Raw genomic sequence first — 14906 nt, 5'->3', positions numbered from 1 at the left:
AGCATCAGCCAATCAGAGAGCGAGCAGCCCCTCTAAGTCCCTCCCATGCTGTGACGCTCGACCCCCCCCCCCACCTCATTCTAACACCCCATCCCCTCCCTTGTTGAGAATCACGTGACGGTGCACCAAGGGCGATGGCAGGTGCATTAGCATCAGCAGGACACAAAAAACCCCGAAGCTAAACTACACGAAACAGAAGACATTTGTGAAAACAATCCTGTTTTATTTATCATTTATTCTCTGTGTGCTACCTTAATAAAAAGTGCGGCACAACAGAAAAATAGATTTGTATGCAAAACGCACCCTTTGACGTGCTGCGGCGTTGCCACGGCAACCGTCCGAGCACCCGCTCTATTTGTCCATACTGTTTAGTATGCTAGTGTGCGAAACTCTGCTCTGACCGAGTAGCCACACTTACACACTTAACTACTACTGAGTATGCTAGTGTGCGAAACTCTCCTCTTACTGAGTATCCACACTTACACACTACTGAGTACGCTAGTGCGCAGTTCTGAACGCAGGTAGAGGCCATCTTGTCGTTAAAGGAGAAGGAAAATTCCATGTTTTAAGACGCTCTCGTTTAATTATTTAAAAAAAAAAAAAAAAAGTTATTTACTCATACTAATAAAAAAGGAACAAGTAGGATAAACACACGCAGAAATGTTGAAGGAACAGCGAGAAATTTCCACATGGAAATGTTGACACAACTTAGCTCAAGCACAGGTTAGCTCACCATGCTAATTATGTCCCTGTATCATTGTACGAAACATAAAAAAACTAGTTAATTCACACACTACTAGAACCCACAGATTGAGCCATTAAACTAGCGTTATAGTGGACATTGACACACAAACTAGCATAGTAGCTAGCAGGATAAACCACTTGCTAGCATTACGCTAAACTAGCCAGGATCGTCACCTCAAGAAACAGGATCAACTAAAATCAACTAATTCTTCAGGTTGTGTAATAAAGTTGTTGTGCTTTATTGATATGATTTAAAAAATAATAATAATACATTTACATTAAAGATTTGAGGAAGTACAGGAATATTATGGTGAAGTTTGTAAGTTTCAGACGGAACAAACAGAAGGACAGTGAACGATCTCTGGTCTTCACTCGGCTCATATGATCAACAGCACAGTGGGAAATAAGTTCACACTTCAGCTTCAGAATGATCACCCTGGTGTTCGTCCATCAGCCGCCCCCAATTCACAACCTATTGAGAAGATGGCTGCTACTGTTACTGCTACTGTTTATATGTGTATAAATATATGGGTTAGGTCTTGATACTGCATATTAAAGAACTATACAAACCCTTTAAAGCTTTGAAGTAAATTTTCCTTCAATATTCCCTCTGTGTGTCGGGTCCTTGTAGTGTCTTGTGATGATGATGATGGACAAAACAAATATCTCTGTTCTACATGGACCTTCATGCTTTAGTGAGACTCTCAACACTTGTGTGTAAAAGAAAAGCTTAAGAATGAAGACTCTCGTGTCTTTACATCAACAGGTTTGTGTCCTCTAGTCATCGACACATTCATTAGACCTTCTTAGAAAATATGCTGTGATTGTCCATCCATTGTCTATACCAGCTTTATTCCTAATTAGGGTCACGGGGATCTGCTGGAGCCTATCCCAACACACATTGGGCGAAAGGCAGGGGTACACCCTGGACAGGTCACCAGTCCATCACAGGGCCACACATATAGACACACTCTATTTAGAATCACCTATCAACCAAATGTACAACCTAAAAAACCACTAAGCCACCGTGCTGCCCCACTGTGATTATATACCTTTGAAAAATATAAATAAAACCTACCAGGGGTTACAGAGGTTATCTTCTATGAACATCACCTTCTCACCTTCTCCTAGCATCACCTGGTCCTCCAAGAAGGCTTTGAGGGATAAGCTGACCAAGCACTGACCTACTACACTTCTCAGCTCACTGTAAAGAATTTTAATCAGTGAAATCATGCACTCGAAAGGAATCAATTGTCATATTTATGTATTTAATGCAACTCTTGACATAAATTTTCATCATTTTTCATTCTTTAGTATTAAATCCTCACTGTGTGTTTAACTCCGAACAATACAGTGTGTATTACATCCTGCTCTCGAACCAGAAGCCGGGACAGACAAAAGTTAGCGACTGAGCCACAAAGCCAGTTTCATTCATTGATTTATTTACAGAGAACATCGCTTCATTGAACAGACCCTATGTACAGAAACCAGAACAAAAGATGACAGAACACAATCTCGGTTAGAAAACATATCATCTCTGCGATAAGAAAATACGACACAAATGGGGGAAAAAAATCAGAAAGTCTTTTCAGAATCCATCGTTTTATCACTGAGGAAATCGTCCGAGCTGCTCAGGATTCTGTGAGCAGGAAAACATGCTAAATAAATAAAAGCAAGATTCATTGATTTTCCTTACACTTAAAAAAAAAAAAAAAAAAAAAAAGGTTTTTGTTTGAAAAATATCTTTTTGTGTTGTGGTGAAAAACACACTAGCATCATAATGACCAAATTCAAAGACAGCATGTGTTTCCTTATTTATTTATTTATTTATTTATTTATTTATTTATTTATTTATTTATTTATTTATATATATATATCAAGTCAGTTTTAGCCACATATCTTGTGCCCTCTAGTGGAAGATTAAGGAACATTGGAATAAATGCTGGAAATATAGACAGTTTTTTAGTGCAAAAAAAAGAGAAGATAAAAAGCATGTCAAAGCAAACCTTCTCCAACTCACTGGTCATCAGTTAGCATTTAAATGTGGGCAGTTCGTTGAAGCCTTGCTCGGTTGCTGGAATAAGGAGGAACATTTCATCATCCATTTCAGCGGGAGAACCTCAGCAGATCACGTGCTGTAACCCAGCGCTATGAGACAGAAGAGAAGATCAGCATAAACACGCTGAATATTTAAGACTTCATCAACATAATAATAAAAAAATAACCAACCTATGATACACTATATTGCCAAAAGTTTTGGGACACCTTTCTCAAATCATTGAATTCAGGTGTTCCAATCACTTCCATGGCCACAGGTGTATAAAATCCAGCACCTAGGTATGCAGACTGCTTCTACAAACATGTGTGAAAGAATGGGTCGCTCTCAGGAGCTCAGCAAATTCAAGCGTGGTACCGTGATAGGTTTCCACCTGTGAAATATCCTCACTACTAAATATTCCATGCTCAACTGTTAGTGGTATTATAACAAAGTGGAAGCAACTGGGAACAACAGACAAAGTCACAGAGCGTGGTCAGCTGAGGACCACAGTGCACAGAGGTCACCAACTTTCTGCAGAGTCAATAGCTACAGACCTCCAAACTTCATGTGGCCTTCAGATTAGCTCAAGAACAGTGCGTAGAGAGCTTCATGGAACAGGTTTTCCTGGCCGAGAAGCTGCATCCATCACCAAGTGCAATGCAAAGTGTTGGACGCAGTGGTGTAAAGCTGACCGCCACTGGACTCTAGAGCAGTGGAGACGCGTTCTCTGGAGTGACCAATCATGCTTCTCTGTCTGGCAATCTGATGGACGAGTCTAGGTTTGGTGGTTGCCAGGAGAACGGTACTCGCCTGACCTCATTGTGCCAAGTGTAAAGTTTAGTGGAGGGGGGATTATTATTATGGTGTGGGGTTGTTTTTCAGGGGTTGGGCTTGACCCATTAGTCTTGCATTACTGTATTGCCAAAAGTTTTGGGACACCCCTCCAAATCAGTGAGTTCAGGTGTTGTTTTTCAGGGGTTGGGCTCGGCCCCTTAGTTCCAGTGAAAGGAACTCTTAATGCTTCAGCTTCATACCAAGACATTTTGGACAATTTCATGCAAGACTGACAAGAACGGCTGTGTAAATGTTTTACAAAAAAACAACTCAAGACAGAAGGGTGTGGGGGCAGATGATGAAAGGGAGTGCAAAGAAAAGATTCTGCAAAGAAAAGATAAAGGTCTGGAAACAGTCCAAAAGACTCTGATGAGTCTGAGGTCAGGAGGAGCTCCATGGATGAGCTCGATGTTACCAGCTCTCAATAAAGTCCACTTTCAGCAGCGAAACCCTGAGACAATGAAACACTAACTGAACCAATTTACCTAAAGTTCATAGAGAATTTCATTAAAAACTAGCAGTCCAGTTGAGTAGAAGCTAATGGCGGTGACCTCTAAGAAACAACTATACCTAAAGGAGTGAACAGGTCGGACAGGCTGCCGTAGCTAGCCATTTTATCGAGTTCATCAGCGTTAGTCTCTGCCCATGTTGTACAGCACAGTTCCAGCTCTTATTAAGATTTTACACACCATTTGATTGTAGAAGCTTTTTTTAAATCCAAGTGTACATACTCTAATTTCTCCAAGGCACAGAACGGATCCTGCACTAAAGCAAACAGCAGACTCAGTGCTGAATGGGTCAGATCATTCCCACCCAGGTTCAGCTCTCTGAGATGCAACGGGTTCGACATCAGCGCTGACACCAGAGCAGAGCAGCTTTTACCTGTGAGCCCGCAGTTAAACAGTCTGTACACAGAGAGAGAGAGAGAGAGAGAGAGAGAGAAGAAAAGAGCACTCTATAAGTCATTTGGAGTGGAGGAGTGTATGTTAAAAAAAGGTAAAAGCTCAGAAGTTGGCTATCCTGATGCTAAAACTCACCCGAGTTTCTTTAACGCACACTGCGGATCTCCCAGATAATCAGAAAGCAGCTTCACTCCCGAGTCTCTTATTTTATTACCGCTCAGATCCAGCTCCCTTAAGTGTGATGGGTTTGAGCTCAGGACTAAAGACAGAGTGGAGCAGCCTGACTCTGTGATCCCACAATCACTCAACCTGAGAGAGAGAGAGAGAGAGAGAGAGCAAGAGCGAGAGAGAGAGAGAGAGACAAAGACAGATAGAGAGAGAGAGAGAGAGTTATCCTGGGCTGTGTGCTAGTGTCTGCTGGTTAGCTGGAATTTTGGAGACACTCAGCATCATCATCACAACACACTGAGGCAAGCAGAGACGTTCAGCAGGAACCAGTCTGGACAATAAACATAATAATATATAATGTTATCAATTCAGAGCTTCTGTAAAACATTGTACATTATTTTTGCTAACACACGTACACATGCTGTTTGTCTCAGTGCTTCTCTCACAGTAACATTGACCATGAGCTGATCATTAACTGATTTATAGATCAGACTTTTGATACTCTCCATGTCACGTCACAAGCGTGAACTTCTACCTCTCTCTCTTTACTGCTCTGGCTTCATGACTTTTGCTTGTTTTTTGACCTCCATGTGAGTCGTCTCAGCTCTGGTATTCCTGCTTCTGCTTCACCTGAGATAGTTTACGATTTCGGACCCTGTTTGCTTGATGCTCTGAACCTCAGCCTCAACTGCATCTGTCTCTGACCTTCTGACCTCATAGCTTGGGGCTACAGTGAGAGTAGACTTGTCAGTCAACAATCCAGCTGACCGTGGTCTTTTGAGGTCCTACAGCATGGAGGGGGAAAAAAATCAACACATTAGCCCAAAAAAAAGCAGAAGGGGTCAAGGATTTGAGCTTGGAGTTTGACCAAAAGGGCGAAATTGTGATGGCTAGACCACTGGATCAGAGCATCTCCAAAACTCTTGCAGCTCTTGTAGGGTGTTTCCGCTCTGCAGAGGCACTATCTATCAAAAGTATCCTCTAAGTCCTGTAAGTATCCTTTAAAGGATCTGCTGCTAACATCTTGGTACCAGATACCACAGCACACCTTCAGGGATCTAGTGGAGATTCCATGCCTCGAAGGGTCAGGGTTGTTTTGGCAGAGAAAGAGGGGACAGACACAATATTAGACAGGTGGTCATAATGTTATACCTGGTCTGTGTGTGCACTAATAGTTGATGCACAGTGGGTTGTGTCCAGGAGTTTAGTGTCCTGAGAGAGGATTTAATACAGAAAAGGAGGGCAGAGTTTATCTAAGACACAGACAAGTCTCAGTTAATACTGTAAATATACTCCAATATAAAAGTATCCCATGTGAGATAAATATTATGTACTGGACGCTATTCATTAATTCAAACTCTGGCCAGACCCCAGAAACCCGACTTAAGTCTCTGAATCCCATTGAGAGGTGTTCAAGAACACAACATGACACGTGGACATAAAAGCAGCATCTCACCTGAGTATCTGGAGTTTGCAGGGTGAATTCTTCATTCCCTCGGAGAGCAGCTTCACCCCTGAATCGCTCAGCGTGTTTCTACCCAGGTCCACTTCTGTCAGTTTTGAGCTGAGCAGAATAGCCAAAGCCAAACAGCTTCTCTGGGTGACACTGCAGCCGGGCAGCCTGCGAGAGGAACATGAGTAGAATGGAGAAAAATTAAAGTGAAGTGTGTGTACGGACAGCATTTTCCCCCCTCTGGACTCCCTGTATCTCACCTCAGTGTCTGCAGTCTGCTGTGTGGATTCATCTCGGCAGCAGACACCATCTTGATCACTGAATCCTGCAGATTGTTGTTACTCAGATCCAGCACTTGTATTCTGGACAAAGCTGAGGTCAGAACGGCGCTCAGGGCCAAACAGCTTTTCCCGGTGAGACCGCAAGCTCGGAGCCTAAAGGTAAAAGTGATTTGGATTAATTGCATCCAGGGAAAACAGACACTGTTTGTACTTCCTGTTAAACACTTACTTCAGCACCTCCAGTTTACAGTCTGTGATCTCCAACACGGCACAAAGCATCCTCACTCCTGAATCCTGGAGCGTATTGTTGCTGAGGTTCAGTTCTTGGAGACACGACTGGTTTGAGCTGAAAGCGGAAGCCAGGAAGGTACAGCTCAGATCTGTGAGGGTACAGCAGCTCAACCTGGAAGAGCAAAGGAGCAGAAAACCAGGTTAAAAGTAAATGTCGGGCACAAATCAGTGGACTGAGTCAAAAATCACAGTAAACAAAAACAATGACTTACTTTAAGCTCTCCAGTTTGCAGTTTGGACTGTCCAGTGCTCCACACAGCATCTTGATTCCTGAATCCTTCAAGATATTGTTGCTCAGATTCAATTTTCGCAAACTTGAACAGCTGGAGTCGAAAGCAGACGCCAGAAGTCCACAGCTTTTCTCCGTAATGTTACAACCACACAGCCTGGAACACACAGCCGGACAATCATCACTCCACCATGTCTTATATCTCTGACCATGACCAGATACCAGTGTACAAGTTAACAGAAGAAACAACCTACCTGAGACTCTCCAGTTTACAGTTTGGATTCTTCAGAGCTTTGGAGATCAGATTGACTCCTGCGTCATAGAGGTGGTTGTTGCTCAGGTCAAGCTCTCTCAGATTTGAGGAGGTAGAGCCAAGAACGGAGGCTAGTTCTTTACAGCTCGTCAATGTGAGCTGACACCAACACAGACTAGAGAAAGGAAATGTAAACATTTAGGCTTCAAGCTGTGAGACTGGCCAATGATGTGGCAGATTGCTGGCTGAAACCTTTCAACCATCTTTAGCTCAGTTATCAAGATGATGCATTATTCCTGAAACATGACAGGAAAAGAAGGCGGGGCCTGCAACAATACGATGCTGATCAAGGGGAAGCTGGGCAGTGGTGGTTGTGAATGTTGCAGCAACCTTAAACCATCAAGACACAACAAACTCTTGAGAACATGACCCTCAAGCAGGAATAGTGCCAAAGTGACAGTGCAGTAAGAATGGACGAAGACAAACACTTAATATTCGGACAGAAATGGATTCTTAAAGATCACTAAAGGAACCGATTTTGCATAGTCTGGATTCTGTCAGCGGCTGCAGGAAACCAAAACTGAGGCATTTGATGTCCAAGCTATAAGGCACTTGCTATATTCCAGCAGGATTCTGTAGGTCTGGAAAACTTTCTTGGCATACAAGTGGACATGGACATGGTCAAGCACTGGCATGGATTCGGAAGAACCGAAGCAGATTTGGAAACTATGCACTAGATCATGCAAGGCATTTCCAAAAGAAGAGAAACTATGGACTTCAACACAACACTAACATAAACATAAACTAACTGCAATGGAAGACATTAGCACTGTGCCTCGCAAAAAGTACGGCTACTTATGGACTCAATCCCAAGCAACCTGACCTGTAAATATAATAGTATTATTATATTAAAATAATAATAGGGGGAAAAAAACTCACACAGCTTTTCTGGATGCTTGGATGACCGGCAGCAGCTTCAGGAAACATGTCTCTGATCTCTCATAATCATTAAGATTAATCTCCTCCAGCTTTCCTTCCGAGTTTAACAACACAAAGACCAGAGCTGACCACTGTGCCGGAGAGAACCTGGCTCCAGTCAGACGTTTGAGACATTTTCGGTTCAAGTACATCTGGACTTCCTCGACCAGAGACCGATCATTCAGTTCATTCAGACAGTGGAACAGATTGATGGATTTGTCCGGAGAGGGATTCTCTCTGATCTTCTCTTTGATGTACGTGATGGTTTCCTCTGTGCTACGAGAGCTCTCTGATGGCGTTATCAAACCACGGAGGAGAGCCTGATTCGAATCCAGCGAGATACCAAGAAGAAAGCGAAGGAAGAGGTCCAGATGTCCGTTCTTACTGTGTAAGGCCTTGTCCACGGCTTTTTTGAGTATGTCAGTCAAGGCTGAGTTCTTGGCAACTTCTGAGCGTTCGGTGTTGGTGAAAGAGATAAAGACGTATAAAGCAGCAAGAAACTCCTGGACGCTGAGATGCACAAAGCAGTACACCTTCCCCAGGTAGAGTCCAGACTCCTCCCTGAAGATTTCTGTGCACATTCCCGAGTACACGGAGACTTCTCTGATGTCTATGCCACAATCCATCAGGTCGTCCTCATAGAAGATCAGGTTGCCTCGTTTCAGCTGCTGCAAAGCAAGTTTTCCTAAAGCAACGATTCTGTCTTGGGTTTGACGGAAACCTATTTCAGTGTTCTCTCCGTACCTTTGAAGTCGGTGTTTAGTCTGAAAGATCAGAAAGTATATGAACATCTGTGTCAAAGTCTTCGGGATTTCTTTGCTCCCTGCCTCAGTCAACATTCGCTCTAGAACCGTTGCTGTAATCCAGCAGAAGACTGGGATGTGGCACATGATGTACAGGCTCCTTGTGGACCTCAGGTGTGTGATGATCCTGTTGGCCAGGCCTGGGTCACAGATCCTCTTCCTGAAGTACTCCTCTTTTTGAGCGTCGCTGAACCCCCGTACTTCTGTGACCCGGTCGATGCGGTCTGGAGGAATTTGATGGGCTGCTGCAGGTCGAGATGTTATCCAGAGGAGAGCAGAAGGAAGTAGATTCCCCATGATCAGATTTGTCAACAACACATCCAGCGAGGTGGGTTCTGATCCGTCCTTCAAGATCGCATTGTTCTGAAAATCCAATGGAAGACGAGTCTCATCCAGACCGTCGAAGATAAACAGAACTTTGTACGCTCCATAATCATGTAAATCTGACGTTTCTGGAAAAAAGTGATAAAGAAGGTCCATCAAGCTCAGCTTTTCCTCCTTCATCAAATTCAGTTCCCTAAAAGGAAGCGGAAATATGAAGTGGATGTCCTCGTTCTCGTTTCCTTCGGCCCAGTCCACAATGAACTTCTGCACCGAGATGGTCTTTCCGATTCCGGCAACTCCTTTGGTCAGCACGGTCCTGACAGATGCGTTCGATCCGGCCGAGGGTTTAAAGAGGTCACTGCATTTGATCTGTACGTCTTCACTTCCCGGTTTCACAGCTTTGGCCTCAATCTGTCTCACTTCATGTTCATTGTTTATCTTTCCGCTGTCACCTTCTGTGACGTAGAGCTCTGTGAAGATCTCGGTGAGAAGCTTGGAGTTTCCATGTTTTGAAAGTCCTTCACTGATGCGCTTAAATTTTCTCCTCAGGGTACATTTAAGTTTCTTCTGGCACATGGGGATCACTTCTAAAACGCACAAAGGGACAGTAATATTAGGAATTCTAGTATTGATCAGATTTTCTTGGTTACTTGGATTTGATTGGACACACTTACTGTTCTGTAGTGTGGTAGCAAGGTCATAAAGATTCATGTTCCTGAGAACATGCAGTGTGATCTTCAGTACTGCCTCCTGGATGCTGTTCTGTTCCTCATTGTCCTTCACCCCCCTCTCAGGGGACACTGGGGAAGATGGACTCAACAGCTTCCTGAACCTCGTCAACTCTTCCTTTATTAGAGTGATGACCTTATGCTCGATCTCCTGAAAGAGTTTTTTTTTTGCATGTGAAATATAAAGAAGTCAATCACGTTGCGTATTTCAAGTAACTTCTCTTGGTGCAAGGTTGGAAAATTCCAGATGATCGTGTACACACCTTAAAAATGTCAGAGCGCTTTTCACGCAACTCCTCTGCTATTCTGCTTTTATCACTGTAGTAAAGCACACAATAAGACATGAGTTTAAGCCAACGGTTTTCTATCTCAAGAATCCCACAGAGCTGCTGAAGTGACGGTGATACCGTGGGAATTTGTTTAATAATCTACAGCTAACACTTCAGCCCTGTTTCATGCTCTACCTCAGGCAGGCAAAGACAGGTTCCTACCTCCAACATGTAGCAGAGCCTTCATTTTGGAAAACATCCGGTTGCTCTAGAGACCTGTTGCTCTTCATGGACATGCAGCTGGGTTCTGGTGAGCTAAAACACAACACTAGAGTAGCTATGGCCCGAATGTATTCTTCTTTGGTATGTTGATGATTTCCACCCGTTAGTGACAGACGAGAGAATAATTCTATTCTTCTTTCCCAGATGCCACTTTCCCGGATGGTCATTATTCTTCAAGCTCTTACCTTAACCTGGTAATGGAACCTGGTTCCTTCTGGAAACAAACTGGTTGCTCTCTAGACCTGCCGCTCTTCATGGACACCATGCTGGGTTCTGGGGATCTGGGGATTATTCATTTCACGATTATAGCCCAACTCAATTTGCCCACAAAATAATAATCAGTAACAGATTCAGTGAATGAATATGTTTTTATTATAAGAGTCTTCTTACATTGTAGGACTAGAAGAGTCTTCCATTGAAAGGCCAAGAGGTTGCTCTTTAGACCAGTCCCGCTTCAGGTACACACCACAGCGTACAGCCGCACTTACTTTATCAGCCAGTCTGAAAGTTAGTGTTTACATTAATATTCGTGATATAATTATCCTTTTTAAATAAAAAAACAGTCATGCATTATTTCTTGGATTCCTAAATAAGCAAATTTCCATAAGGCTATTTTATTTCCATCCAAAATGGTCCTAACTACACATATCTCTATAAATCAGGTCAAAAGCTACAACAGACACCTTCAAATCTATAACTCATAATTATAGGCTACATACACTATATTGTCAAAAGTTTTGGGACACCCCTCCAATTCATTGAGTTCAGGTGTTGTTTTTCAGGGGTTGCACTCGGCCCCTTAGTTCCAGTGAAAGGAACTCTTAATGCTTCAGCTTCATACCAAGACATTTTGGACAATTTCATGCTCTTTGTGGGAACAGTTTGGGGATGACTTCCTGTTCCAACATGACTGCACACCAGTGACAAAAGCAAGGTCCATAAAGACATGGATGAGTGAGTTTGGTGTGGAGGAACTTGACTGACCTGCACAGAGTCCTGACCTCAACCTGATAGAACACCTTTGGGATGAATTAGTGCGGAGACTGCAAGCCAGGCCAAAGGTTTTGGGATGTCTGCCTTTACCTGCACATAAATGTAATATGGAGTTGTCCCACCCATTGCAGCTATAACAGCTTCAACTCTTCTGGGAAGGCTTTCCACAAGGTTTGGGTCTGTGTTTATGAGAATATTTGACCATTCCTCTAGAAGAGCATTTGTGAGGTCAGGTACTGATGTGATGACGAGAAGGTTTGGCTCACAGTCTCCACTCTAATTCATCCCAAAGGTGTTCTATGGGGTTGGGAGCATGAAATTGTCCAAAATATCTTGGTATGAAGCTGAAGCATTAAGAGTTCCTTTCACCGGAACTAAGGGGCCGAGCCCAACCCCTGAAAAACAACACCTGAACTCAATAATTTTGGAGGAATTAAAACTTTTGGTGTCCTAAAACTTTTGGCAATAGCAGTAGCATTAGTGCTAGTTTGTATCATGCTAGCTGACTCAAAGATCAGCAAAATCTACCTGAGTGAAGAATTTTAACTTTTAGCTTGTCTTTCAGTACACTAGTGTAGAATAGTGAGGTGTTTGTTTGTGGTTGTAGTGTTGCCGTTTCAGACAATACAGAATTGTCATGTGGTCAGTCATTTCCTTCTTGTTTTCTGAATAAAAGTTACATTTCATGAGAAGATCTTGTGGTGAACTTCTGCCCTAATCTACACTCGATATGAGGCAGTAAATGAAGCAGTGCCCCCGTGTCCTCATTTTACCTTTTATTCTCGTGTGAAGTTGGAGATGAAGTCATGTTTAAAATCTGTGTCTGAACCTCGGGGCAACAAATCTATAAACAAAACACAAATCTTTAAACAAAACACAAATGAAGCCTGATTAAATGATAGAAGTGGTACCACTTTTCTGTAATTAACTGAAAGAAAGCCAACAAACCGTGCCGTCATTACAATGGCTAGAATGAAGACTGTTGTAGCTGATTAAAGAGCTGATATCCAAACCAAACATAAAAAATGTAGTTACTCACAATTTCAGTTTCTTACGTCGTCCCTTCTGTGTTTAAAGCCATCTTCATTACGTGCTACAAGAAATCTGTGTCTCAAAGGTCAGTGTCCTATGTCCCATGACCAGGAAAAAGGGCAATAAAATGCACCAATGGCGAAAAACAAGAGAAATTACATTTAAATTCAGAATTACATTTAAATGAAATAAAAAAGTGAGAGTTTTAAACACGCAGATTTTCTATTTGTGTGATATGGTAACTTTTCAGAAGTTCCTTATTTTCTGGCCACCAGGTGTAGAGTGGATTCCTGTTCAGTTAATGATTTACTTCATACTTACTTTCATCACAATCCATTACATGAGAACCTGCATGTGGGACGTCACGTACTCCAGAGGAAATTACACTTATAATACACACACACACACACACACACATACAGTATCTCAAAAAAGTGAGTACACCCCTCACATTTTTGTAAATATTTTATTATATCTTTTCATGTGACAACACTGAAGAAACGATCCTCTTCTCCAATGTACAGTAGTGAGTGTCCAGCCTGTATAACAGTGTAAATTTACTGTCCCCTCAAAATAACTCAACACACAGACATTAATGTCTAAACTGTTGGCAACAAAAGTGACTACACCCCTAAGTGGAAATGTCCAAATTGGGCCCAAAGTGTCAATATTTTGTGTGGCCACCATTATTATTTTCCAGCACTGCCTTTACCCTCTTGGGCATGGAGTTCACCAGAGCTTCAGAGGTTGCCACTGGAGTCCTCTTCCACTCCTCCATGATGACATCACAGAGCTGGTGGATGTTAGAGACCTTGCGCTCCCCCACCTTCCATTTGAGGATGCCCCACAGATGTTCAATAGGGTTCAGGTCTGGAGACATGCTTGGCCAGTCCATCACCTTTACCCTCAGCTTCTTTAGCAAGGCAGTGGTCGTCTTGGAGGTGTGTTTGGGGTCGTTATCATGTTGGAATACTGCCCTGCGGCCCAGTCTCCGAAGGGAGGGGATCATGCTCTGCTTCAGTATGTCACAGAACATGTTAGCATTCATGGTTCCCTCAATGAACTGTAGCTCCCCAGTGCCGGCAGCACTCATGCAGACCCAGACCATGACACTCCCACTACCATGCTTGACTGTAGGCAAGACACACTTGTCTTTGTACTCCTCACCTGGTTGCCGCCACACACGCTTGACACCATCTGAACCAAATAAGTTTATCCTGGTCTCATCGGACCACAGGACATGGTTCCAATAATCCATGTCCTTAGCCTGCTTGTCTTCAGCAAACTGTATGTGGGCTTTCTTGTGCATCATCTTTAGAAGAGGCTTCCTTCTGGGACGACAGCCATGCAGACCAATTTGATGCAGCGTGTGGCATATGGTCTGAGCACTGACCGGCTGACCCCCCCACCCCTTCAACCTCTGCAGCAATGCTGGCAGCACTCATACGTCTATTTCCCAAAGACAACCTCCAGATATGACGCTGAGCATGTGCACTCAACTTCTATGGAGGACCATGGCGAGGCCTGTTCTGAGTGGAGATCAGTTTCAGGGTCTTGGCAATCTTCTTATAGCCTAGGCCATCTTTATGTAGAGCAACAATTCTTTTTTTCAGATCCTCAGAGAGTTCTTTGCCATGAGGTGCCATGTTGAACTTCCAGTGACCAGTGTGAGAGAGTGTGAGAGCGATAACACCAAACACACCTGCTCCCCATTCACACCTGAGACCATGTAACACTAACGAGTCACATGACACCAGGGAGGGTAAATGGCTAATTGGGCCCAATTTGGACATTTCCACTTAGGGGTGTAGTCACTTTTGTTGCCAACGGTTTAGACATTAATGGCTGTGTGTTGAGTTATTTTGAGGGAACAGCAAATTTACACTGTTATACAGGCTGGACACTCACTACTGTACATTGGAGCAGAGGATCGTTTCTTCATATTATGACCACCTGCCTAATATTGAGTTGGTCCCCCATTTGCTGCCAGAACAGCCCTGACTCATCAAGGCATGATGGACTCCACTAGATCCCTGAAGGTGTGCTGTGGTATCTGGCACCAAGATGTTAGCAGCAGATCCTGTAAGTTGTGAAGTGGGGCCTCCATGGATCGGACTTGTTTGTCCAGCAAATCCCACAGATGCTGGATTATAATTGAGATCTGAAGAATTTGGAGGCAGAGTCAACACCTCAAACTGGTTGTTGTGGTAATCAAACCAATCCTGAACAATTTCTGCTTTGTGTCACTGTGCATTATCCTGCTGAAAGAGGCCACAGCCATCAGGGAATATCGTTTCCATGAAA

The 14906-nt window shown here is 43.3% G+C and overlaps 1 protein-coding gene across 3 annotated transcripts; it reads right to left on the bottom strand.

Moving 5' to 3' along the window:
* Nucleotides 1-2072: 2072 nt before the first annotated feature.
* Nucleotides 2073-13058, bottom strand: LOC131347551 (NACHT, LRR and PYD domains-containing protein 12-like). 3 transcript variants are annotated; one of them, XR_009203793.1, is made up of 17 exons: nt 12610-13058; nt 12344-12414; nt 10968-11078; nt 10763-10858; nt 10518-10610; nt 10290-10344; nt 9973-10177; nt 8133-9885; nt 7195-7368; nt 6924-7097; nt 6650-6823; nt 6400-6573; nt 6143-6307; nt 4654-4827; nt 4348-4521; nt 2751-2892; nt 2073-2383 (listed from the first exon to the last, which is right to left on the bottom strand). XR_009203793.1 is itself a non-coding variant. In XM_058381673.1 (16 exons), exons 2-16 carry the CDS (start codon nt 12376-12378, stop codon nt 2865-2867), a joined length of 3585 nt encoding a protein of 1194 aa, XP_058237656.1. In that variant the 5' UTR covers nt 12379-12414; nt 12610-13058; the 3' UTR covers nt 2073-2864. The 3 variants fall into 3 exon arrangements, 2 of the variants coding, with proteins under 2 accessions (XP_058237656.1, XP_058237657.1); XM_058381673.1 differs by having other exon boundaries at nt 2073-2892; XM_058381674.1 differs by having other exon boundaries at nt 2073-2892; nt 12344-13058.
* Nucleotides 13059-14906: the final 1848 nt, after the last annotated feature.

The sequence above is a fragment of the Hemibagrus wyckioides genome, linkage group LG27, assembly GCF_019097595.1.
Source record: "Hemibagrus wyckioides isolate EC202008001 linkage group LG27, SWU_Hwy_1.0, whole genome shotgun sequence".
NCBI classification, from domain to species: Eukaryota; Metazoa; Chordata; class Actinopteri; order Siluriformes; family Bagridae; genus Hemibagrus; species Hemibagrus wyckioides.
This window is presented reverse-complemented; position numbering and strand designations above follow the sequence as displayed.

What these genes read in the sequence shown, in the direction of transcription:
- LOC131347551 (XM_058381674.1), bottom strand. Translation starts at nt 12,378, where the DNA reads ATGACTTCATCTCCAACTTCACACGAGAATAAAAG. An exon ending in GACTCTTCTAGTCCTACAAT is followed by an intron (nt 10,859 to 10,967) that starts GTAAGAAGACTC and finishes AATAATCCCCAG; the next exon opens with ATCCCCAGAACCCAGCATGG. An exon ending in TGTAAACTGGAGGTGCTGAA is followed by an intron (nt 6,574 to 6,649) that starts GTAAGTGTTTAA and finishes TTTTACCTTTAG; the next exon opens with GCTCCGAGCTTGCGGTCTCA.